This window comes from Branchiostoma belcheri, unplaced genomic scaffold (assembly GCF_001625305.1).
Source record: "Branchiostoma belcheri isolate BF01 breed outbred unplaced genomic scaffold, Haploidv18h27 scaffold36, whole genome shotgun sequence".
NCBI lineage: Eukaryota > Metazoa > Chordata > Leptocardii > Amphioxiformes > Branchiostomatidae > Branchiostoma > Branchiostoma belcheri.
This window is the reverse complement of record NW_017803976.1, coordinates 468,065-494,762: the sequence shown is the minus strand read 5'-3', so window position 1 is coordinate 494,762 and position 26,698 is coordinate 468,065. Positions and strand designations below refer to the sequence as shown.

The 26,698-nt window shown below is 42.9% G+C and overlaps 2 protein-coding genes across 2 annotated transcripts in view; one reads left to right on the top strand and one right to left on the bottom strand.

Annotated features, from left to right (window-relative positions):
* Nucleotides 1–71: 71 nt before the first annotated feature.
* Nucleotides 72–9,652, bottom strand: LOC109476080. The gene is made up of 6 exons (XM_019776939.1): nt 9,438–9,652; nt 7,629–7,813; nt 6,418–6,578; nt 5,415–5,545; nt 2,168–4,609; nt 72–729 (listed from the first exon to the last, which is right to left on the bottom strand). The coding sequence occupies exons 1-6, from the start codon at nt 9,447–9,449 to the stop codon at nt 412–414; spliced, it is 3,249 nt and encodes a 1,082-aa protein (XP_019632498.1). The 5' UTR covers nt 9,450–9,652; the 3' UTR covers nt 72–411.
* A 255-nt stretch (nt 9,653–9,907) lies between these two features.
* LOC109475968 overlaps nt 9,908–26,698 on the top strand; it is an 18,989-nt gene continuing 2,198 nt past the window's right edge. The window contains exons 1-16 of the mRNA XM_019776773.1: nt 9,908–9,931; nt 10,437–10,863; nt 11,239–11,434; nt 13,290–13,416; nt 14,300–14,453; nt 14,780–14,953; nt 15,956–16,120; nt 17,124–17,300; nt 20,995–21,189; nt 21,809–21,985; nt 22,665–22,903; nt 23,164–23,224; nt 23,397–23,762; nt 24,745–24,870; nt 25,516–25,569; nt 26,032–26,378. Coding sequence (XP_019632332.1) covers nt 9,908–9,931; nt 10,437–10,863; nt 11,239–11,434; nt 13,290–13,416; nt 14,300–14,453; nt 14,780–14,953; nt 15,956–16,120; nt 17,124–17,300; nt 20,995–21,189; nt 21,809–21,985; nt 22,665–22,903; nt 23,164–23,224; nt 23,397–23,762; nt 24,745–24,870; nt 25,516–25,569; nt 26,032–26,378 — 3,009 coding nt within the window. The remainder of the gene's footprint in view (nt 9,932–10,436; nt 10,864–11,238; nt 11,435–13,289; nt 13,417–14,299; nt 14,454–14,779; nt 14,954–15,955; nt 16,121–17,123; nt 17,301–20,994; nt 21,190–21,808; nt 21,986–22,664; nt 22,904–23,163; nt 23,225–23,396; nt 23,763–24,744; nt 24,871–25,515; nt 25,570–26,031; nt 26,379–26,698) is intronic.

The following is a 26,698-nucleotide window of genomic DNA, read 5'->3' as shown; positions in this document are numbered from 1 at the left end:
ATGCATGAGAACTGATCGCATGTAAATTTGTTAAAAAATGAGACAGAATTGAGAGAATGTTGGTGATACTAATAGCCTAGCCTAGGCGATCGGTGCGAAAATTGCTCAAATGGTGATAAAAGTATGAAACTTGGCACAAATGTACTACACGACACTAGAAACAATTTCAGGGGTGGAGCCATCGCGAACTGTCCTTTAGGCACAATTAGAATGTAATAATACTGTTTTGTTGGAAAAACAAGTTGCCTAGCAACCGTTGCTAAGTAACACACTTTTTGCAATGGCTCCACCCCTGAAAATGTTAATTAGGTACTCCTGCTTCAGCATGCCAAGTCTCATGCTTTTATCACAAACTGAGCAATTCTACCCATATTTTGCACCGATCGCCTAGACTATAACAACAATATCACATCACCTGCGTGTCAACCACCTCATGACCTGTTCTTGTTGACTACCTGACGAGCTATCACCTTTTCCCAAGTCTATCATAAAAGCGAAGTCACAGGGCGTCTCCGACGTCGTTGCCTGGTGAACAGCCTGTGATGCCGCCGTGTTTTCAGGCTCCAGGTGCACCGTGAGGTTGGTGTGGTCTGAGTCCTGAAGTTCCACGCTCAGCAGCTCGGCTGTGCTGATGGCGTCATGGGCGCAGTCTCCGCTCACGTCTCCCTGCAGGGTGACCTGGAGAGGCGCGTCTCTTTCGTCGGAAAAGGACGCCACTGCTTCCATTACCTATTCAAAACACCGATTGTTTGAAATGATGAGATGAATGACTTTATTTCAGGTTATCCCCATAGTACATACATAAAACCACATAAACACTAAACATACAACAATTTATACACATTTTTAAAATACGTATTTCTGAACTGACAGTCAGCATATTATACTATTGTTGGTGGCGTAAACTTTATTAATGAAGGAATAACACAATTTCCTGCGTCTAGCATCGAATGTATCGGTCGAGAGGTGTACAAACATTGAACTGGCACTACAACCTCTTGGCAACTTACAAGGAGAATACGAAAGCAATTACTTGTGTATGCAACACGACATTTACATGTAGCTAGTACACTCGCATGAACAGAGTTCCATAACTGGACTCCAAACAACTGAGAGCAGTAGGTCATGAACAAAGACTTTGTGCAAATGCAAAATGAAATGCTAAACAACTTGTAGTTCTTAGCGGTAGTTTGCTCTGTTCCTATGACATCACAGCAGAAACAAAACGTTTTTAAGCTATATATGTCCTGTTTTGCTTTCTTCTGGGAGGGGACTCACGCTTCAACTAGCTATAGGTCGATCTCTTATGAATCCACACTTTTTTCAAACGTCTTGTAAAATACCTGTATTTTTCATTGTACGAGTGTTTGCGAGAATATTTGTTGTGCCCAATTTGAGTTAGTAGTCACTTCGTCTGTGTCCTTTCATTTGTACTCATTGCTATTTTTCTGAATTAGAAAAAAAATGCGAATTTCTGTAAATTTCGAATTTCACTTCATATCATCATAATCGTAGTTTCAGCAGATATGGTTGTTTATGATTAGGTTGTTTTCATTGTGATACTTTGCGATTGCATAGGAGAAAATGCACCAATATTATTCGTTACTGGTCTACTTGGCGATTTTTCGGATATATGTAACAACTGTATCCGTCAAAGTGTTCAATTTACCTGTAAAATCGCTAAGTATACTTTGTAATTTGAAGTATAAAAATAGAAATTTGCATTCCATACGGTAAAATTAATAAGAATGCTACTACACAGTAAGGACACTATGTGTTACACTACTGGCAATATCATTGAACTGCACTGCATTCGATAAATTGGTAAGTGTACTTATGCTCCCTGAAGAGAAATATAGTCATGAAGAGTTTTACACGAGCAATATCCATTTGTGGGGTCGTGTGGCGTAGCGGCAGAGTGTGCGACTCGGAACTAATAAGAGTCCCGGGTTCGAGTCCTGACATGCCACCGATCTTGTGCCCTTGGGAAAGGCACTTTACACGACTTTCCTCACTTAGCTCAGGTGTAAATGAGTATTGTCCTGTCATGTATTTGTCCCCTGTGTTGGTGGCGGCATTAATATAAGTTGAAAAAACTTGAGTGAGTCGTCACCACGTCTGGTGATTACATGTTGGAATAAAAATTTAAAAAAAAATATCTATTTACCTCATCGATGAACTCCTCCAGCCCCTTGTCCTGAAACCTGCTGTGACCCAGCGTGACTTCCGCGAGACTCTGGCTGGCCAGGATCGTCTTCCCGAGTCTGACCAGCCCCCTGGAGTCAAACGCTCCTGACAGCGCGATCTTCCTCAGACTCCCCGCGGCCTTCCCCCGAACTGCTCTGCAGAAAGCGACCAGGAACGCTTCGTTCATGTTCCTCCAGGACAGCGACACTTCCTTCAGCGACCGGCCGGACATGACGACTTCGGCCAGGAGAAGCTTTTCCCTGGCGAACAAATAAGTAAACGAAAGATCCAACTTTTCCAAAGTCCGGCATTCTTTCAAGGCAGCACAGAGGATGTTCACTCGTTGGCTGGAGGCGTCACAACTTGTGTCACTAACCAAAGATGGTAGACTGAGGGAGAAAGACTTCAAAGTTTTGCTTTTGAGTAGGATGTGGGCCAACGCTTCAATTCCATGGCCACGTGCGTGGCTCTCTTCGCTTGGGTGTCCAAATGCTTTGAGTGAGCTGATACACGGATGAGAGGCAATAGCAGGTGCCACAAGCTCAAGGGCTAGTTTATGTTGCAAAAGCTGGACGCTGATCCATATGGACCTAAGTGTCTTGTTCTTCCCCAACGCGTCAGCTAGACTTTCGTTGAACACTGTGATATTCTTCTCTCGTTTACATGCGATCTTGTACCCTTTTGCGACCATGTTTCTGCATCGGGTCGAACACGCCTCGGACGCATTGATGACGAGCCTAAGGTCGAGAAGGTCAGGCTTACGTTTGATGACCTCTGGTATAGCGACGACTGCAGTTTCGTCCATGTCGTTTATGTCTGCGCTGATTTCCAAACAGGCTATGCCCCTGTTCTCGGCGAGGCAACGGTGGAAGGCCACCATCGCGTTGTTGTTCCTCTCTGGATGAGACAAGGACATATCCATTCCGGTAACATCGACATGGAGGGACGACAGACCCTTTGAGCGCTTGAGCGCTTCTCCAAGATGGAGAAGACTACCGGGTTCCGTGAACCACAGATGTTTCAGACGGATGGTCTTTGGGACATGCTTGGTCGTGATCAACTCAGCAAGTCCGTGAAGAACGTCCGGTGGTGGAGGTTTTCCTTGGAAGTCAAGGGCAAGATCTCTTGGAAGCGCTTTAGCCACAAGAGGAGCAGTTATGTTGGGATTTCCTGACTCTACAATTGCCAAGCAAGCTTGGCTGATAGCTGTACTCTGGCAGCAAGGAGGAGAATCCTGCTTGGTCATCTCAGAGAAGTTGGACTTAAAGGCGGCGAAGAGATCGTGCGACTTGTCTCCAAGAAGTCCCGCTGCAAACAAGTACGCGTTTCCGTATCTGTGGTTATGTCTGCATCCTGTGGACCACAGGGCCTGTAGATCCTTGGCCTGGTCGCCTGCTGCAGACGCCGCGGAGACGTGCTTTGCAGCAAAGTATTCGCAGAAGATTCTGTGAACGAATACGTATCGGTCGTCTTCCCTTACACGTTGATCACGTTGTAACAGTCCCATGTCCGTCACCACGTCGTTTCCAATGACGTCTTGTATGTGCTGGTGTGTCAAGGGTCTTGTCCCCTCTTGGAATGAACTCCACGCTAACTTACCTACACTGCAAAGCGTCGTTTGCATTGATTTCGTCGTCATGGGCGGGGTCTTTCTACTGCAGTATTCGTCTGAGATCAGGACGATGAACTGTTCGAATAGCTGGGCAAGACTAGTCGGTGGAGACTTCCCTCTCTCCCACAGCGCACACACCATGAGGGCGTACATGGGGTTCTGCACAACACCGGACAGGTAGTCGTCGGAGCTAACGGTTTCCTTAAGCCGCCTTCCCCTTGCTCGGGAATCATCGCTCCGCCCAAAGAACTTACTGATGACTTCATCTACAGCACCTTCAGAGAAGCCGTTGATGAGATAATGGGGTAGCATAGACGTCGTTTCTGACGTAGCGTTACAGTCTGTCATAGCTGAGCGTCTGCAAGTGAGAACCCTTCTGGTATTACGCAGGTATTGCCCCTTGATGTAACAGTGAACCGGGCTCTTCTTAACATCTCGTGATGAACAGTTTTCTTCGACTGCGTCCACATCGTCCACAACGAACATGACGCCACCTGCATTCGCCTTTACCCACTGCTCTAGCCTTTTCTTGGGCACTTTGTCGACAAAACCAGCGGGAAAGATTTGATCATACACGGCGTCGAGAATGTCGCCCTTTCCCATGGACGTTGCGGACAAGACAAATAAAAGCTGGACGTTCTTAAGTCTGGGATCTTTCTCGGAGACCCAGTCACGGGCCATCTTGCAACACAAGTGGGTCTTCCCTATTCCAGCGGGGCCGTGAAACAGCACACTGTGCTGGTCGAGAGGCACTTCCACGTCAAGTTGTGATCTGAGCCTTTCGGTCGGAGCTCGGTCCAAACGGACAACCTAGAGAGATTAGAAAGTAGGTAAGCTACAGTAACTAACACGTCTACATCATATATAAGTTATATACCTACCAGAGAGATCACAATTCATATCCCCGAAAAAATGGTTTACCAGGTTAGTATGTCAATTCAACATAGTTTTCTTGATTTCATAACGATGTACCAACGTTTCGACGACCTCTCTGCCGTCTTCGTTAGGATAAACTGAACTTCGTTTAAGCGCGATGTCATGGATGCGTTCAGAAATGCCTCATTTGTCGTGACCATTCATACCATCACACAGGTCCTCGAAACGTTGGCACAGTAAAGATGACTTTTTTTCATCTGTTTAGATTGTCGTGTTGTTGATCTTGTTTACATTTATTTTCAAAATATAAAACTTGACGGAGAATTGTCGCCTATGGACACTTGTTCTTGTCAGTGCCTGTTTGCAATTGGCCCTCGGGCATGAACTTGCAATAAAGAACTCATGGTAACTCATTATTCACACGATATGAAAGTTGTCCACCTCACAACAAAAAGACGGTGGGCGATATAAACTCACTGGCACGTATCGATCCGCAAAGTTAAAGTCTCGCGCGTGAATAAGGTCACGTGTCTGTAACTGTAACTGTAACTATCACAAGTTTACATTAGGAAGTGATTGGTCATTAGTTATCCTGATGAAGGCGACAGTGGTCGTGGAAAATTTGATCTGTGTATCCCTTGTGTTGGAATAAAGTTTTCATTATGATTACTACCAACACAAATGAACTTTCATGATGATATAAGAGTTGATTTTTCAGTAGTGAAGGTTCGGCCCTTACCTGCAGGGGGATGTATGTTGTATGTACGTTGAACCCGAAGGTTCTCCACACCAAAGGGACGTTACTCTCGTACATCGTGAAGTAATGGTTCTTCAAAGCCTCTCTGCACAAGTGGACTACTGGATCACATTCTGGAGGAAGCAATCGATAAAATATCAGTAACCTTTGATACTTTAATTTGTTACTTTCACTGCGTTAGTATAAATCTAGAGTTCTAGACAAAGGTATATATGTACCATAATGTACGTTACTGGTAAGGTCTGCGATTTTACTTTATGTGTAACTAAGTTTATGTTATGTCTTGGTCGTTATAGCGTTAAGCCCTGGTCACAACCCGCCGTACGTGCTTTTTGTCCGTACGTTGTTTGGGAGGCTACGTCTGCTACGTTTTTTCTGAAAACGTGGGGAAGGAGTGGCGTCTACGCACGTCACTCGCACGTCACTCGCACGGTTGCGCAAGGTGTAAGAGTGTGGTCTGCACGCTACGTCTGGCCGTGAGCGGTTACGTGCATCGTTCGTTGCGCAAGTGGTAAGTGAGTTGTACGTGCTTACAACGTACGATCTCTGTGCGATTGCAACTTTACCGTAAGGAGGCCGTACTCATGATCACACGTGCTTCTTCCGTACGGTACGTACGAGGCACGCGCGTCGCTCGTTCTCGCACGCACGGGTGGTGAATCCGCAGACCGCACGCAGAAAAAGTTTTAAATGCACTTAAAGTTCTACGGCGTGTCTGCGTGCTCCCGTAGGATTCCGTACGGAGGTGGTACTCACCACGCACGAATGCCCTACGTTTGCCCACGTTTTTGCACGTAGACAGCACGCAGATGCACGTACGGCGGGTTGTGACCAGGCCTTTAGATACGGGTGTTCCGAACAGGTCTCTTTTTTTTACTGGATCCCACATAATTATTATTACACGGGGTTCAAAATCATTCAAACGCGATTCGCTTCAAAAATGTCAAATTTAGCCCTAAACATAGGACAGAAGACGTGTACGGACCTTTCATTTTGACCACACTGTATGGACCTCTCTGCGGAGTTGGATCGTTCCTTTCAGCGACCATCTCTCTGAGACCAGAGGCGATACCCAGCATGCCTAAGTCTTCCAACGCCCCCACCAGTAAGGCAACCGTTGCTTTGTCTCCCCACATAGACTGCCATCTGAAAAAGGACAATGACGTCTTTTAAAGCGATATTATGTAAGATTTTTGGGCTAAAATACTAGTATGAATAATTGAAATTTTCTCATCTAGATTGTCATTTTCAGTAACTTTCAACACATTATCGTCGCTATATAGCTTTTTCGGTGACTCAGCGCAGCGCGAGAAGAAGTTGCGGCAGGCCCGCTGTATTTTTAGGAGACTCCTAAAAAGAAGGTTAACAAAAAGTGCACGTGGTTTTCGGTCAGGTATCTTTGGCAGCTTCAACACGTTTTTGCGGCGCAACGACGTTGATCTTTTACTCCCCAAATACCACTGTGAACCCCGCTAGTCTTATAGCGCAAGAAAATGTGTAAAACAACGATGTAATATATTTAGAGAAAATTTCACTTTAAATGCATTGGAGTGTAAAAAAAAATACACGTATCCGTCAATTTCTAATGACTCTCACAGGGAATTCAAAATTGCAATGATCATAACTTTCCGGTACAGTGATGGATTGCTACTGAAATCCGTATCTGTATCTGTATAGTTAACAGTTTGTAAGTTTAGGAAATTTGTGATATATTTTAGACACATACATCGCCACGGCTGGCGTTTTTTTAACACTCCACTAGTGGTGATACTAAGGCCACACCGACTTAAATTTATGGATGACATCCGATCATTGATTTTCGCCTGTTCTCAAAAAAAAAAAAAAAAGAAGAGAGATCACGCCCACCGAGGCTCTAGGACTCGGTAGTCAATGGACAATACGGAGCCGGGCACCCAGGCTACCGAAGTTCCACGACTCAAGAACTCATGATCAGTATGTACTACAGTACGTACAGTGCCGACTCATAAATTCCGCAAAAAGCCATGTGCCGGCTTGTCGTATACATGGCTATGTACTGCCGTAAATTCACAACACCAGCTTTGTATTCCTTTGGTTTAGTAGCATTTTTATTTTAGCCGGATTTTTTTATTCGCCCGCGCGTACTAGTTTGGGGGGTCTTCAGAGGATGTCATTCATAAAATTAAGGCGGCGTGGCCTAATACTAATAGGTCTCACCGGAGCATGGTCTGTAAGGCCATCTTCCGCGCACCCTCATCCTGATGGGTGAATTCCAAATTACCCAGGATGCCCTCTACGTTGGGGAAGTGTGGGTCTATGGTAGTCAGTAACTTCCGGCCGAGCGTTCTCCATTCCCTCGGCAGCAGTCGGTGGGACACGAACTCCAGATCGGCCACGGACACCTTTCATGTTCAACATCAAAGGAATTCACCAATTTCCCATTTCCCATAGTTCCCAGTAAAGATCACGGATATGGAGTGGGATATGACGTAAGAAGGGGATATACGTAATGCGACCGTGCGAGTAGGAGAGTCTTCGGTAGAAGGTAGAACGATAGAATGTAGTCATTTTCTCTATTAAATTCCAACAAAAATGCAATTATGGCATGCGCTTTATACTAGATAAATAATTCAAAACCATAGTTGACCTGTTTGTCGATAGAACTTGTTGGAAAAATTACATCGAGGAAGGGGCAGGGGGTGGTCTTACGTCATATCCGTGATCTTTACAAGGCATTATGGGAAGTGTGAAATTGGTGACATTGCGGGTAATATGTCAAAGTTCAAGACTCCCAAGACATTGTATACAATTTTTGCCTACAAATTTGTAACGTTATGTATATGATGTAAACAAAAACAGCGGATCGCTCGTACATTTTGGCCAAACTGTACGTATTTTATACATATAGAATACAACACGGGGTATTCCGTATCGCGAGGTATGCGGCCGTCGGGCGATCCGACTCGCGGGAGGGCCGGGACCGATGTATACTAAGGGAGGGCCGGGACCGATGTATATTAACGTATACTAATGTATACTAACGTTAGATAACATGTTTACTCAAGTGTCTTTGGCCTCCGATTTTTACCATGCAAGGACTGAGTACTGCTAGTGAGTAGTAGTTACTAGTACTGTGCTGCCAGTACTAAGCCAACCAGTGTTGCAGTAAGTATATTAGGTACTGCTAAGGATCCGGTAACGTTAACATACGTAGTGCGCCGGCCTACGATTACAAAAACATTCTTGGGATAGTCGTACGTGCGTCCTGAAAAATTCATGATCAGCCGTTAGGTTAATGACCCGCCCCGAGGTGAATATGGTATGATAAAGCCTTGTCAGTTGCTAAAGCAGCTGCGCTCACTCGGTGGCTTTATAAGGTGGTTATAGCAATTGACAAGGCTTTATCACACCATATTCACCTCGGGGCGGGTCATTAACCCTTAAGTAAAGGCTATCACTTCTTGTCGGTGGTTGGATCTGTCACAGTCTGCCTTAATGAAAACATTGCGACATCAAAACCGTACGACAACCACGGCATAGCCCCCTAGACCCAATATCTAGATCTACGATAGGGCGAGACAAAACTTCGTTGTCTCGGTAGGTCACAGTACTTAATTTTAAGGATGGCATCCTCTGAAGACCCACAAACTAGTGCGCGCGGGCGAATAAAAAAAAATATTCCGGCCCGAAACTAAAAATGCTACTAAACCACAGGAATACAAAGCTGGTATTGTGAATTTACGGCAGTACATAGCGAGGTATACGACAAGCCGGCACATGCAAATGCTCCGTCCTCCAGAGTTACCACCGGCTCCATATTGTACCCAGGCCTAGCTAGAGCCAGGGCAGAGCCTCGGAGGACGTGATCTTTTTTTTTTTTGAGAACAGGCAAAAATCAATGCGCGCGAGGGTGTCATCCATAAAATTAAGTCGTTGTGGCCTTACATCCAGTTCCAAGAGCCCCCCTCCCCCCCTCCCTCCCCAACGGAAATTACACTGCTCACCACAGGCCGTTCTTACATGTACCTTTGTTTCCATGACGTTGTTTCCGCGCCACCTGTTATGGGACCACAGCAAGAAACTCTCCTACATTATCCCCAAACCCCTGACCAAATAAACGGCGAGTTCATCGTGCAGCCGTGCAACGTTGCCGTTGTGTACGCTAGTTGGCGTCCTCTAATTTTTGCCTGCAGGTGCCTAACATAACAATGTGTGGGAGAGGTCAAATTTCCGTGACCCTTTGTTGCTCCCTTTTTGTTTACCGTGGGCAGTACCACTTGTTGGTAGGGGTGGGAAAGGGAACTTACTTCGTTGGTATGATTCTGGATCGGGTTTTGGGGAAGTCTAATAGTCCATCAATGACCGTAGACTTGTCATTATGTTTTACCTCCGTTTCCTCGCGACACATAAAAATAAAAGCTGTTTAAGAAAGTAGAGTAAGTAAGGGAACCAAGTTTTTTTTTTCACCGCGTAGAAGGCTACACCAAGTTATTTCTATGGATGACGTCCTCCGTCCTAATGTGAGTGCGCGAAAAAAAAACAAGAATGCCCGAAAAAACCAAGAGATTTGAAATATACTAAGGGACGACAAATGTTGAATGAGAGAACACGTCTTTTATACGTCAAGAAAACAGCAATAAATCAGTAGAACAGCAGTTGTTGCCCTGTCCTGTTTCTTCCCTTTCATCTTCCAATCTTTCGATTTGCGGTTCTGTCGTGACTCTTTAGTCATAGTAACAGGAAGCGGAATTTCTTTCTTTTTTTCTGGGAACAGGCAAAAATCAATGCGTGCGGACGTCATCCATTAACCCCACTTGGTGTGGCCTAACGTTACATTCTATTCCTCGAACGTTCGAAACCTAGAATAGAAGTAGAACATCAATGTTCTCCGACAGCCAGCACATTCGAACCAGACGTTAGTCGACAGTGTGGTAACTATCCGTGCCATGTAAACATATGATAATGCGCATTTCGCCATTCCTCGCGTTATATCTTTTAAGCTTAAGTTTAAACCCCGGGCTTCAGAGTCGCGGGGCTAGCCTCAACGGCTCCTGGACAGATGACAACAACACAAAAGCCTCTCCCTTCGATCCCCCTTTCTCTAACAACGACGGGTACGAGCCGAGCTGGGAGCTAGAGGATATTACAATCGACCAGAAAAACGCCAAGTCTTTCCTTCGCGACCATGACGCCGTGGAATGGGATCACGCCACCGATGCAGATGTACCTACTCCTGAAAACATCGACGGAGAGCCCAGTCATCCTCGAAACAAGAGGAGAGCCAGGGCTCCACATTATTCCGTTCCTAAAACATGGAAGAGAACAAAGGTGAAATGGAAGAAACAATGGCACTATGAGAACTTCCCACATCTTCAGACTCTGAGTAGTACATACAACTACTTCAAATACAAAGGATGGCCAGCGGTAAAGAGAAGTGACAACAAAGGCGTTGGTGAGTAAGGTTTAAATGTAGGTATTAAATTCAACAAAACAAAACGGATTCAATCATAACATTTTATTCGAATGAAAGCTCATCTGCGTTGGTAGAATCTATATAGTTACAGAGTTCAGGCTTTGTTCCAACACAAGGAAGAAACTCACCATAAATTTCTGGTCGATCTCGTCAACCTTCGTCAGATGTATAACGTTAATCACTCGTTGCCTCGGCGGAAGTCGGAAACGAGATGACGTCATCAGGAGTGTATTAAAAAATGGCGGGAAGACGGAATCTCAGTTTATTGGTCTGCGTAATGAGAAATTGTAATGCTTTTGGACCAGAATGCTCCTTTAGTAAAGTGAAACTTACGATTTTTTTGTCTTCTCGCAGGCGGCTGGTTTATGCCCAGACCTGGGAGGTTTGGTTATTGGTGGGGGGCTACTTGTGCTCTTTGGTATCGCCCCGACAACTGGGAGATAGACTGTGCAGAGAAAAGAAGATGCGAGTGGCACGCGACCTACGCCATTCACAAAAGGCACTATAAAGAGGGCGTCTCGCTGGAATACATGGCCATGCTGTACAGCTGGTTTGTTTATGTGTCATTTAAATGTCCGTACGTTGTGTGGGGTCGTGTGGCGTAGCGGCAGAGTGCGCGACTCGGAACTAAGAGTCCTGGGTTCGAGTCCTGACATGCCACCGATCTTGTGCCCTTGGGAAAGGCACTTTACACGACTTTCCTCACTTAGCTCAGGTGTAAATGAGTATTGTCCTGTCATGTATTTGTCCCCTGTGTTGTTGGCGGCATTAATATAAGTTGATAAAGCTTGAGTGTGCCGTCACCACGTCTGGTGATTACATGTTGGAATAAAAACAAAAACAAAAAAAATGTCCGTACAATGTATATTCGATGATTTATGACAATTGTCACACGTGAAAAGGAATTTTGAGTAACTTTGTTGATTTCAGCAGTCAATCCTTTAATTCTGAAATGATCACATGCCACAGACAGCTGTAAGGCCATGTTGATTTGATTATATGGATGACATCCGCGCGCGCATGGATTTTCGGCCGTTTCCAAAAAAAAAGTTTTCAACCATACTGTAAATCGTACAAAACAGTTGCAAAATGATCAAGAATTAAAGTTACAAAAAAATAAATAAAAACTATACCAATGTCGTAGAATACCAAAATCAAACGAAAAAAGACGAAATTGTAAAGAAATGAATTTGAAGAGTAGATTATTCGCCAAACCATATTCTGTGCCATTTGTTCAACCTTCATGACCACGTAGATTTCATAATGAAAACAACTTTTTTTTTGCAAAACTTTTTTTTATTCGCACGCGCGCATCAATTTTTGGGCTCCCAGAGGATGCCATCCATATAATCAAATCAACATGGCCTAACTTATGTAATTCATTATAACACAATTCAGGCTGTTTAAGCCTGCGATGTTGTTTTGATAAATGCATAAAGTTCGAAGTTAGGAATGTTCAAACAGGTAGAATGTAAAAATGTAAAAAAAAAGCGTTACATAAGACGTCTAGTTAAATGGACCTATCACATTATTACGTCACAGTTTACCACATTGAAAGCCGGTCAATCAATGTTTATATTGTACAGGGGTGCGTAGCGCGGTGTGTGTTTGTGTACAGTACTACATTCGTCTAATGTCACAACTAAATCAGTGATTTAGTTGCGACATTAGACGAATGTAGTACTGTATTAAAAGCCTTATATATTGATATATTAATTGATAGATGACATAATGTACAGTATTAGGCCGTGTTTAAGCGGAATCACCCAAACCGCGATTCGGGTAACTCACATTCCTCACATCTGGTGAAACCGTGTCCGATCACAATTCGCTTGAGCGAATATTGTTGTTTGATGAAAACACGCAAGGTGGCGTGTTATTAATGTCAGAGGTCAACGACCTGCTTGCTGATGCCCCCCTCCCAGCGTATCTCGGCCGAATGCCGACATGGTCCCGCCAGAGGCGGTGAAGCTCGCCCTAGAACGGACACATTATTTGACCATTACTGCTCTTTAAGTTGCTGCCACGTAAAAGTTGGTATTGCATATAAATAAAGAAATATCACCCTGTAATCCATGACCAGGCGAAGTTACATTGAAAATGAAATCACATTGCGTTCAGACGCAAATCGCGATGCGGGGAAACCGATTCGAAACCACCTCTAGAAGTGGCTTGGGATCGAGGCGCTTTCAATGTGATTTCGGAGCGTTCACATGGAGCCACTTGAAACCGGCTTCGGGGTAAACCACATGTAAACCGCCTTGGATGATTCCGCTTAAACACGGCCTTAGACAAAGCGTTGTTTGGGACTTCTGGCTAGTTATATTTGATTTAGAACAATCTGAATATGAATTCAAGGTTATACTTGTGTTGACGCATTTATCGTCTGCTCTGTTCAACCGTAGGTACTGGTGCAACATACTTGGAAAGAACTACTGGGAACCCAAACGTGGCTTCCGTTATAACATGTGCCCTCAACCGTGCAAGGGCAACCCTTGTCATTACGTAGACCGTTCAACCAAAAAATGTACCGTAAGTGAATGGAGTGTCAATCTTATTACGTTTGTAATAGCAAGTAATTTTATGGATGACATGGATGACATCAAGTAATTTTTATGGATGACATCAGCGCGCGCATTGATTTTTGCCAGATTAGGGGAAAAAATTGTTGCCCTCTGATATTGTAGCCTCTACCAGGCACCGCGGATCGCTGGATGCGAAATTGGAGCTTCTATGGCCCTGGATCTTCTCTGGTATACTATCCCTTTATTTCGGCCAATTTCTACTATTTTTCCAGCGATCCGCGGTACCTGGTAGAGGCTACTGATAGTGGTCAACAAGACGAAAATGGGCAAAGATGTCTGTTTCCATTCCGGAACGCGGATGGTAGATAAATGTGAAGAGAGGAGACAAGTCTCTGATTTAATGTTTTATCTATTACTTTAAATTTGATACAGTGATGTATTTCATTCCTTTTATATGTGATGATACGTCCGGTTGTGTATATGTGATGTTCCCACTGAATCAAAACCATATTTGTACAATTATTGAAAACTTATTTTTCAAAGTTGTTCCATGTCAGTGCAGTGACAAATGGATGTCGTCAGTAAACTTAACACAAGATATGTATCATTTCTTGTTTAAATATCGATGTTTCGGAAATGTAGGAATCTTGCTTTATTGCCGCCGTGTTTTTTTCGCTCTTTCGCATTCGATTTGGAGTCTGAGGAAGTTGTCATCCATAAGATGAACTTGTTGTGGCCCTATTGTATTTGTAACACTGGGTCAAAGGTATCTGGTAGACGATGCCGGCCCCCGTCGCGGTTGAGTGAAGGGTGGTGGGCCCTGATGTAAATCACCTCTTTCATAATCATCCGAGCTTATTACACATATCTTTTATTGTGATACGTTACAGCAAGTAGGACATTTCAAGACTCCTGACTACCAGTGTGGTTGCCAACTTGGTTGGACTTGGGACAAAAAGAAGAAAAGGTGTAACGACAGAAATGTGTGCAACACCAATCACAGCAAGTGCAACAAGGCCCACACCAAGAAATGTCACGAACGCAGTGAGTACCATATCAAGACACCTTCATGTTGCATACAACATTTCCTGAATATCAAGGTTGTTGTCAGTGTTGCAAAAATACTTTGCGTGCCAGAATGACATTTTGTTTTTCTCTGTTAGGCCACAGCAAGTAATTTTTATGGATGACATCGCACGCCTGATTTTGGAGAAAAAAACACAAGAAATTTTGCGTCTGCGTCATCATAAAATTTACTTTCTGTGGTCTATCTTAGCTTCCAAATTGATAACTTTTCCATGATGCCATATACCAACAGATATGAAAGCTCCTGTCAATACGTCATGAATTATTTATTTATATTTCCACAGTCGGGATGGATTACCATTGTGAGTGTGAGGATGGCTATGAAGGAAAGTTGTGTACAGAAGAGAGAAACCCGTGTATTGAAGATGGCGGCAACGACATGTGCCATCCCAACGGCAAATGCGTGCCAGTCATGCGCACTAGGATGTACACCTGCGAATGTAAAGATGGGTGGTCGGGTACGGTGTAACGTTATTATGTTTACCGAAGGAAAACATATTGTTTTTACTCAGTTTCTTCCTCCTCTTCTGTTCCAAACACTAACCTCTGACCTGGCCAATGACATGACTTGTTGACGTCTGCCTCCATGGTGACTGGTGTTTGGTTACATAATGTTGCAATTTCATGGTCTGCTCTACTCCTGTCACCATATACTCGTAGTACATTCACATAGATAAATACAATTAACAGGGCAGACCATGTCCGAAGGTAAACATTATGCATTTGCTTTGCAAATGTTACTTCTCTAGTGTTTGTTTATTTTCATCTTTACTTGTTTTTCACTAACAATAAAGAATTGTCTCGTGGTGGTCAAATATGGTAGCCTAAAAGTTCCTACCCTTTCTCTTGTAGCATGTTGATTTCATTATATGGATGATATCCGCGCACGCAGGAATTTTCGTTTCAAAATGTAGCACCAGTTTTCTTGTTTCAAGAGGATTTCATCCATATGTTTAAAGGAACATGGCTCTATGTGATTTAAAGTCATTAAAAGTCTTACCAAATTCCTGGTTGTCCGTACTACATCCTTCATCAGGATTGAATGACCAATTACGTAGGACACGTGATCTTATAGGCACGTGACGTCAGCGATTCTCGCTCAGACACGTGATCTTACGGGAGCACGTCGGCAGAACGCACTGCACCTGCGCGAAACCCGTAATGTATTGTACATAGCACTTCGGCAGAATGTCTCATATAAGGTCGTACTAGCGCATATAAGGTTAACATTCCGTCTGTAGTTTCCAAATGTTACGTAGGAAAATATATCATTTGCAACAGACAAAATTCTAATGCAACGTTGACCAAAAATCCAACGAAAATCGCGAAAATACAGGGTTCTGCGCAGGCGCAGTACGTTCTGCCGACGTGCTTCTTACGGGTAAGTGGCGGAAGCGATTCTTGCGTTCTCACTTACTGGACATGTGACGTCTACATTTCTTGCGTTCTCCGCTACTCAGATCAACCTGAAGAAGGCGCCAAACAGTTACCGGACTGTAAGAAGAAAGACGACCCCTGTGAGAAGATAGCCTGTATGAACGGCGGGCACTGCGAACACTCCAAGAACGGCGACGACATTTACTGTGTGTGCAAGGCTGATCATGTTGGAGATAGGTGCCAATATCGTGCGTCGTCATTTCAAGTATTCTTCATTAATTTTGTAGCAGAACATTTCCTAGTGTTCCAAATACGTTGAAGTTTAATACCGTTTGGAATGCGTGATTGAAATTTTTTATGCGAGTTCCTTATTACCTTCGAAGAAGGCTATGTTTTCAGTAGCGTTTGTCCGTCTGTCTGTTTGTCTGTGTTTTTTTTTTGTGAACAGCATAACTCAAGAAGCTTTACCAAGATGCATTGTCATTGAACTTGGCCCCTGGCGGCTTTTGTTGATACTTCAGCAACTGCAGCAGAACTTCCGGTTTTGATATCTCATGATCTGGACATACTAGAATAGCCTTTTTTGGTGGTTAAAGGCTGTCGTTGGGTGGAGAATATGGTCAACTGATATAATCCATGCAAATGAGGCTCTTACTTGCAAAATCAAAGAGTAAAAACGTATAATTCGTCCATCATAACATCATTTGGCGAAGGTATGACATCGTGGAACTCTTGTTTCTAATGAAATGTTTCAGCAATAGTGCCGGTCCTGCCGGATCGATGTTGACGATGTGCTAGATGTTTCTAAACATGAAACAGAAATACATCTCTTTTATCTTATCCTTTCTTCAGATACGACAATAAATATATTTCCAGTTCCAAACAAGAATTCGGAGATCTCCTACATGAAATATATGAGTTTTTGTAAATGTTTTTTATTTGTCTCATTGACTGTGGAAATAAGGTCGTAATCTAGTTTAATTTATGGTTTTCTAAATTCAAATGACAATATTCTTAGTGTAAAATTCCTCTCCTTTGTCATACTTAATTTCAACATATCCTCGTTAATTATGCAAATGACCTCTACATTACGTAATATATGCATAGTGGTGTTAACCTTTAAGTAACTTACACATGTCACAAGGCATAAAAATTAAAATTCCCATCATTCACCAATAAGGAGAGTCACAGAATTTTCACATTAATTATGCAAATTAATAAATCCTATTTTCTTCCTGTGATGTGATCCAGGGAGACCGCACTGGTCGGCCTGGGACAAGTGGGGACCCTGTTCCGTGACCTGCGGGGCGCAGGGTGTCAGGAAAAGGAAACGGTACTGCGAGGATCCCACAGGTCTGACTGACTACGACTGCTCGGGGAAGTGCGAGGACGAAGAAGTTTGCCGCCCTGCCGTCTGCAAATACTCAGGTCGTAATAGTTATTTTATTTTATTTTATTCACATTTATTTTCCGAGGATGAGGCAAAAAGTTATAAAACTTATCTCAGCCCTCTCCTCACACATAAAAGGATACAATAAAACAAAGTAATAATAATAATAAGAAATGACAAGGGTACATAGTAGGCTGGTGTACAAATCAAAATGAATCAACTAAATCAAACAAAACGTCCTGTCTGCAAAGTAAAGTTGAAAACAACATCAAATATGTTACAGTTGTTGACAAACGACAATGAGGGGTTACCCCTGAGAATGGTTGAACATAAAGTGTTGTCGGTGACGTTGTTTGTGTCAAATGGCAGAATGTTAGTTAGCGATGATAACATGTCAATGCGTTCGTCAGTGTACAGTGGGCAGTGTAGGAAGTAGTGTACAGCTGTTTCGTTGAAGTGACCACATTTGCACGCAGGACTGGGCACACATTGATGTTGGAACAGGTGAAAGTTTAACTGACTGCGGTTGAGTCTGAGTCTGGTAAGGTGGATAGCTGGGTTTCTCGGACCGTGGGAGAAGTGAGGTTGAGTGTGAGGGCTGTGATAAAACGTCTCCAACTCTTTTTTAAAGATGGCAATTGATGTTGATGCTCGTGTAGTTAATGGCAAGTTATTCCAGGAAACAATGGAAGTAGGCAGAAAAGATCTTTTGAATTTCTCAGTTCTAGCAGGAATTAAGACGTAATTCTGATCAGTACGGAGACTGTAGGGGGTGGAGTCACGGGTTTGTAGTGGTACCAATTCCTGTAAGTATTTTGGTGCTAATTCTTTGATAATTTTATAAAGTTTACAAGTTTATGCTTTTGACGCCTACATGACATGGTTTCCCAGCCAACCTCAGACAAGATGCTATTACTATTTGTTCCTCTCATTGCGCCAGTACATATCCGAGCTGCATTGAGTTGAACAGATTCAATTAAGTCAGAGTCTTTACCAGTTAATCCGTCCCAAACAACGTCGGCATACTCCAGTAATGGCCTTATCATTACTTTATATAAGGTTTCAAGAGTTTTTCGTGGAACAAAGGATACTATTCTTTTTAAAAGGTTAATCCGTTTCATCGCGGTAGCAGTTATAATTGAAACATGTAATGACCACGATAGATTAGGGGTAAGATGTAGGCCGAGGTGTTTGTGGGAAGGGACTTCCATTAACTGAACTCCTTTAAAATACAATGGTGGGTGGGCAATTTTTATACGTTTGGATGAAAATGTAATAAGTTCAGTTTTGAGTGGGTTAAAGGTCACCAGCCATTGGTCTGCCCAGTTTTCCACTATTTTGAGGTCATGATTTAGTCTATCAGCTGAAATAACAGGATCTCTAACAACTTCGGTCAGTGAAGTATCGTCGGCGAATAGACGGCCGTCTGTTACCAAGTCATCCACTAAATCGTTAATAAAAACGAGAAAAAGCAACGGGCCTAAGAGCGAGCCCTGTGGCACGCCCGCATCAACAGGCGCCCAATCAGAACAGGTGCCGTTAATCACGACACGCTGTTGTCGGTCGTTTAAGTAAGAATAGATCCAAGCTAGAAGAGATCCGGTTATTCCTAGTTGCTCTAATTTGAAAATTAACCCCGCGTGCCAGACTTTATCAAACGCTTTGGATATATCTAGGAAGACAGCGCGTGTATCAAGTCCTTTGTCAAGTGCAAGATGCACATTGTGAGTTAGATATGTCAATGAATTTATTGTGGAGTCCCCAGGGGAAAACCCAGAGTTCCGATCAGTAAGCAGTTTGTTTTCCAGGAGGTAAGAAGACACTGGCATGTAAACAATTCTTTCAAAGACTTTCGATATACAACATCGTAATAGTTGCTCGAAGTTCTCATTGATATTTATGTTTACCGAAGTTTTTACTCAGTTTCTTCCTCCTCTTCTGTTCCAAACACTAACCTCTGACCTGGCCAATGACATGATGACGTCTGCCACCATGGTGACTGGTGTTGGGTTACATAATGTTGCAATTTCATGGTCTGCTCTACTCCTGTCACCATATACTCGTAGTACATTCACATAAATACATGTAAATACATTTATGTGAATGTGTTTGAGTAGAAATTAACAGGGCAGACCATGTCCGAAGGTAAACATCATGCATTTGCTTTGCAAATGTTACTTCTCTAGTTATACGGGACAGTGCAGGGTACAATAATGCAGTCATATGACTATGCATATGATGTAATTTACCGTCCGCCATATTGGTGTCAAACACACATGCGGGTCATCCTCCAACATTTCATATTTTCCATTATAATACAGACATGATAGAATGAGCGATTAGAGACAAATAAATTTGTACTGTTCTCCTACTAGTGTCCTATTGTGGCAGAAATATATGATAAAGTTCAATTGGCACTATGTTCTATGGTCTCAGTACCAGAGTTTACAAAATACAAAATGTATACCTGTATGGAGATAGCCATATGTTCTGTCACCCATTGTTCTGACACAGGTTGTGAGAGCATAGGTTGAGTTGTGGAACATCAGGGTGTCGGAAAACAGGGGTGTATGTAACCTACCTGTCCAGCTCAGTAACAATGGTTACAATTCAATACAATTTTGGCAATGCAATACTAGAACACTCTCCTGATGTATAATTGTGTTTACCGAAGGAAAACTGAGAAAACTGAATAGACTGAAAAAACATATTGTTTTTACTCAGTTTCTTCCTCCTCTTCTGTTCCAAACACTAACCTCTGACCTGGCCAATGACATGATTTGTTGACGTCAGCCTCCATGGTGACTGGTGTTTGGTTACATATTGTTGCAATTTCATGGTCTGCTCTACTCCTGTCACCATATACTCGTAGTACATTCACATACATAAAGATATTTATGTGAATGTGTTTGAGTAGAAATTATCAGGGCAGACCATGTTCGAAGGTAAACATTATGCATTTGCTTTGCAAATGTTACTTCTCTAGTTCATATTACATTGATTCAAAAATGGGTATAAAAAGTAGATATTACTCATTAGATACACAGGTATATAAAAATACAATACCAGACATACTTTTATGTGAGTACAGAGACAGTGATATTGGTAAAGACTTGGTTCATGGCAGTCGGGAGTTGGTACCTGTGTGTACATTCATGCTACATTCTACAATGAACTATTTACAATTTGAAAACACTTCATTCAGCCACTTAAGCAAGTACACACATGTATTCACCAATTTCACACTTCCCATAATGCCTAGTAACGGTCACGGATATGCAGGGATATGACATAAAACCATCCCCCCTCCCCCTTCCTCGATGTAATATTTCCAACAAATTCTATCTAGTATAAAGCACATGTCATAATTGCATTTTTGTTGGAATTAGAGAAAATGACGTACCTTCTATCGTTCCACCTTCTACCGAAGACTCTCCTGACTCTCCTACTCGCACGGTCGCATGCATTACCGAGTAGGAGAGTCTTGGGTAGAAGGTGGAACGATAGAAGGTACGTCATTTTCTCTAATTCCAACAAAAATGCAATTATGGCATGTGCTTTATACTAGATAAATAATTCAAAACAATAGTTGGCCAGTTTGTCGATAGAATTTGTTGGAAATATTACATCGAGGAAGGGGGGGGGGGTCTTACGTCATATCCCTGCATATCCGTGACCGTTACTAGGCATTATGGGAAGTGTGAAATTGATGAATTAAATTTTTTTCTACAGGCCGGTGGACCAGCTGGGGCGAGTCTACTCCATGCTCGGTGATATGTGGGACTGGAGTCAGGGTCAGGTCCAGACACTGTAAATACTGCAAAGACGCCGACTGTGTGGAGGAAACCCAGCTGGAGGCGGAACGAGGGTCACCTTGCGACGGCATCAGCCAGGAGAAAAGCCCGTGTAACACTCAGGCATGTCCGGGTATGTTTGCCTCACCATGGCCTTTCGTGTGTGTGGTATGTGTGGACAATCGACAATTATATTAAATCCCGGCCGTTTTCGCCCATTTGACTTGCAGTTGCACGGTACTGGCAAGGGTTGCAGTCCTTCGGTCGGGACGTTAAACCGTGGTGTTTGTTTGTTTGTTTATTTATTTATTTCGATCTCCATTAGTATGTCATTGATTAATTCCATAATATTCTTCCTGGAGTTCACATGAAATAAAAATAACAAATAATAATAACATAATAATTACAACAATAATTACTCTTAGCAATAATCATAATAAATAAAACATACAAAATTATGTTGAATTTATGACAAACTTGGAAACAAAATCAGCATAGAGAAATAAAAAGTGCATTGGAACCATGGCTGTCCGTGTTGTCGTCGGCTTGTCGAAAGGAATTTCTCTGGTACAATAATTCTAGTCATTCTTGTCACGATCAGTGTTTAAAAATCACGTCCACTTTATCTCAGTAATCTGTAAGGAGTGACATTCACATAACAAGGAGTATCAAAGTTGTAATCTTAATGTATTAATTCAATGTAAGTCATTGTTCACACACGTTCACACACGTACGTATTTCTACACCGTCAGTTCCGCCCCCACCCCCGGCTCCTGTACCGCCTGCCAAACCCCAGCCGAAGTGGTCATCCTGGGGTGCGTGGTCGTCCTGTAGCACAACGTGCGGTCAGGGGCTCAGGAGGAGGACCAGAAAAATGGGGAAGCAGGAACAGGACAAAACCGAGGATTGTAAAGTCCAGCCATGCCCAAGTGAGTGGCTCACTTTTTTCTTCCAGCCCTTCTAGCTTTGATTTGCGGATATGCTTCCGCCAATCAGATATAGAAGGTCAATATGTAATCCTTAGATTGACGGTGATATTTTCTTCTCTTCAATCAGCCATAGAAGTCACTCATGTTCAATTAATTTTTTTATAACCAGGTTAGCATTAGTATTATTTAATGTCTTGGGTTGGTGGGACTTCGGTACATTGTTATGTCAACTCTGTGTATCTGTGTATTTTGTTGACGTGTTGTGTTGTGTGGCGCTGTTAAAATAAGTTATAAACTTCTTGAGCCTGCAGCGCCACAGCCCTGTTACTGGTACACGTTGTATATTTCTGAATAAAAAAGTGAGTGGCTCCTGCATAGACCCTTATCACATATAAATCTTCAGAACCGTCAATTGGACGCATTTTAAGTTTGTGAAGGATTTCAAATACACACGACGTAACAGGTCAGCAAGAGTAACTACCAGCACCGTCAAGAGTACCTTGCATCCACCGTCAGCTCATGAAAATGTGACGACGGTGCTGTAGAGGTGTCGTCAAAATGAACGCACGTCAACTGCAAAGTATTTTCTACCTTTCTGATCAGATACTGCTAGAAAGAGCGTCTAATTTTAGGTTGGCTCTCCGAAAATAATGAAGCTATCGTGTTGTGTCAATTTTAGAGGTGGTCACCACCAAATGCACCACGTGGAGTACCTGGGGCGCATGTAACGAGCATTTGAAGATGTGTTATCGGACTCGTGACAGCGTTCGGGGAGAAAAATGTGACGGCCACACGTACCAGCGATCAGACTGCTCAAAGGGGCAGTGTCTGGGTAAGATGAAGGCGGAAGGCTACAAGGAACACTTATACAAGCAGCTGAATGAACTAAAGCAAGGGCAATCAGGAGAAGCTACGAAGGTATCTCATGTCACTGTAATAGGCACAGTTTACATAAACTGTCTACCACACTTTCCTTGACAAATCAAAGAAAAAACACGGATTTTGATTGAATTAGATTATCGTCTTGACTTGGGTTACATGAAGGAAGTGTAAAAGTTGCTCTGTGTAATCAGTCAATTGGAAAAGTTGAGGGTGGTATGACCACGTTTGTATTTTTGTCCTACTTCATGTGTACGTATAACAGCACTAAAACAAAATGTATGTCTTTCAACATCAAGCAACAAATGAAAGAGCTGGACAAACGAGTGCAACAGATGCAAGGGGATGCCGAACTGCAAGGTAATGTTGATGTTGTTTCTCTTGCCAACGACAATAGAAGTCGTAGCGGATGTATTTGTTCTGTCAAGCACATTTCGAGTAGTGTATTGTATATCTTTAATTTCACGGGAATTGGATGTCTTTCATGTTGATGTATGGTGATTATATCCCATTTTCCCCACTTGTCCTTCAGCTGAATTCGGCAAATTCTTTAGCGAGGAGAAAGGCCGTTATTTCGGTGATGAAGATACTTTCATTAAAGGCTATGAGAAAATTGGCATCGGAGAGTGCGCCCGCAGATGTCTGGAGGGTTATGGGGACTATGACGGTGTCAACCCGGTCTGTAAGTCCTTCAACTACCGACCTGCCGATACAGATGAGGAAACCAAGACATCCAAATGCTGGTTACACAAGGAAAACAAGGACACGTCCTCAAAAAGGGACGAATGGACGAAATGGCCATATCGCAATTACTATCAAAGAAGAGCAAGCGAAGAGCCAGCAGCGAAGAGCACGAAAGCAGCGAAGAGCACGAAAGCAGCGCAAAAGAAAAAAGACGGTATTGGCAATACTATTTTATAATCTCCATAATTTATGAGGAAAACTCACAATTCCGTTGAGTGTGATGATAGGCATTTGTCCGAATCGGTAGCGCTCGGTGAAAGGTCGTACAATGTTACCCAATCCAAGGAAATGCAAATCGATAGATTCGGGCTAGAAGGTCGAACTTGTATTTGCGGTAGAGAGGTCACAGCGAAATTCACGAAAAAAAACTTCCGATAGTACTTCTTCGTTTGTTAGTTGGTTCCGTGGCTCCAAAAGCCCCGAATGGTCGACGTGGCCACATCGCTACTACAATGTACAAATCGCTACTACGAAAGGAAAGGTGAGCTGCTGAAATGTTGAATTCGAACTCGCGACTACCACACAGTGGTGTGTTCGCATGCTCTGCTACATCCTGGCATGAGCGAGCTAATCTGCTTCATGGTCATTGATTACTATAAGCAACATTTTAGGCAGACAAACAAGCAACAAAAACACTAACGAGAGGTTCTGGAATTGAAAACAGAAAGTCTTTGACGTTTCTGCCTTGCATCCACTTGCCGTAAACGATGTCTGTAATTGCATTTGATCCTCCAATGCCCTCACCACAAGCAAAGAAAACAAAATCTCACTACATTCGGAAACTCCATTTCTTCCTCGTCTCCTACATGAAAATTCCCAATTTTGGGCATTAAATTCGGAGTAAGAATTTTTTCTGTTAAGTTTACCAAAATTAAAGAGGTTGAAGAAGCCAAACTCAGTTGGTCTTGTAGCTGAAGAGATATGCTTTCATCCCACATACAGTTATTTTCCCTCCGAATTATTCCCCGGCAGAGACGGTCGCTAGACTTCAGGGTGTGCAGCTTCGAATAGACAAGCCAAATCATTATCGACTTGGGCAAAGTGTTGGCGTGGTACATGGTATAGTTTTAGGTGCAGGAACGGATCGATAAACAGTTGCCCTCCTCATGCCTTTTACTCATTTTCTTATTTTTCAGAGTGCCATTTTCCATTCAAGTACAAAGGAAAAACCTACAATTCCTGTACTACCGCCGACCATACCCGTCCCTGGTGTGCTTTCACTGCAAACTACCAGACTAACAAATGGAAAAACTGTGACGCAAGTAAGTTCATGATCACGATGAAATGTATCCTTCTACAATTGCTATTCTGGTTCTGTGTTGGGCGTGGCCAGAAAAACATGTGCATGCTTCTTCTCTCCATGTAACTTCTTTTCCACTTCAACGTGTTCACTTCGTCTTTTTGCCGTTTGAATATTTTCTGTTTACTCTCAGACTAACAAAGACCTTTTAATCCGTGGTAGTGCACGGTAAAAAGCGACGAAAGGGTTTTGAGGGTCTCAGTTTGAGGTGACATATAGATTTCATAAATTGCCAAGAAATATCATTAAGTGGCATTAACATGGTGAAGAGTGTAAGAAATGGTGATTTTTGCATCACTTCTATGTGTCCCTCCCACTCGATGCAGTCATACTTTACACACATACACAATGAAACACTGACACGAGTGTTAGGATGGGCACGAGTGCACGGACACCGCATGTTCTACGTTTCTTGTAGCGAGTCCAAATCCCTTGGATTTTGAGGCAGAACTTATAATGACTCAAAATTACTGACCTTTCATTGGACACGTCACTGCTGGAATCGGTCCAGCTTTCAACCACACCAACAGATCTGAAAGTAATTAGCAAGTATGCTTTTACCAAAAGGACCTTTTTGAATGTTTACTATTTTAAATTTTTTTTTCAGGTGATCAGAAAAAGAAGGCAGTTGCGACACAGCAAAAACCGGAGAAGATTCCAGGTATACGTATTGGCAATAGATGCAGTTGTGTATTTCATTACTGTCCACTTGTACGTATACTGTTGGAAGAAGTCATTTTGCTGTTGTGATCGTTTTGAGTCTATTGACCATCCGTTTATGTGTGTGTGTGTGTGTGTGTGTTTGTGTGTGTGTGGTGATTAATGTTTTTAAGTTGTCTCTCACTTGCTATTCAGCTGAAATCATAGCTATGAGATTCTTCAGCAGGAGAAGGGCCATTTTTCGGCGATATATCTACATTCATCAAGGCCTACGACGAGATTGTGTACGGAGAGTGCACCCGCTGATGTCTGGAGGATTATAAGGACTATATGACTGTGTCAAGCAATCTTCTGTCAAGCACGTTTCGAGTAGTGTATTGTATATCTTTACTTTCACGGGAATTGAATATCCTTCATGTTCATGTATGATGATCATATCCCATTTTCTCCACTTGTCCTTCAGCTGAAGTCGGCAAATTCTTTAGCGAGGAGAAAGGCCGTTATTTCGGTGATGAAACAACTTTTATTGAAGGCGCCGGCTACGAGAAAATCGGCGTCGAAGAGTGCGCCCGCAGATGTCTGGAGGGTTATGGGGACTATGACGGTGTCAACCCGGTCTGTAAGTCCTTCAACTACCGACCTGCCGATACAGATGAGGAAACCAAGACATCCAAATGCTGGTTACACAAGGAAAACAAGGACACGTACTCAAAAAGGGAAGAATGGACGGATTGGCCATATCGCAATTACTATCAAAGGAAAGATGTGCCAGCAGCGAAGAGCATGGAAGCAGAAGAAAAGAAAAAGAAGGTATTGGCAATACTTTTTCAAGATCTCCATAATCAATGAGAAAACGCACAATTCCGTTGTATGTGATGATAGGCATTTGTCCGGATCGGTAGCGCTCAGTGAAAGGTCGTACAATGTTATCCAATCCACGGAAATGCAAATCCGGCTGGAAGGTCGAACTTGTATTTGCGGTAGAGAGGTCACAGCGAAATTCACAGCAAAAATAAACATCGTGGAAACGTTAGAAATTACACTAATAATTGAATATCTCCCTTCTTGGTTATTGCAATTGCCTCTGCTTGTTATTCAGGTAACTTGAATTCATCAGATTCGTCAGCGTG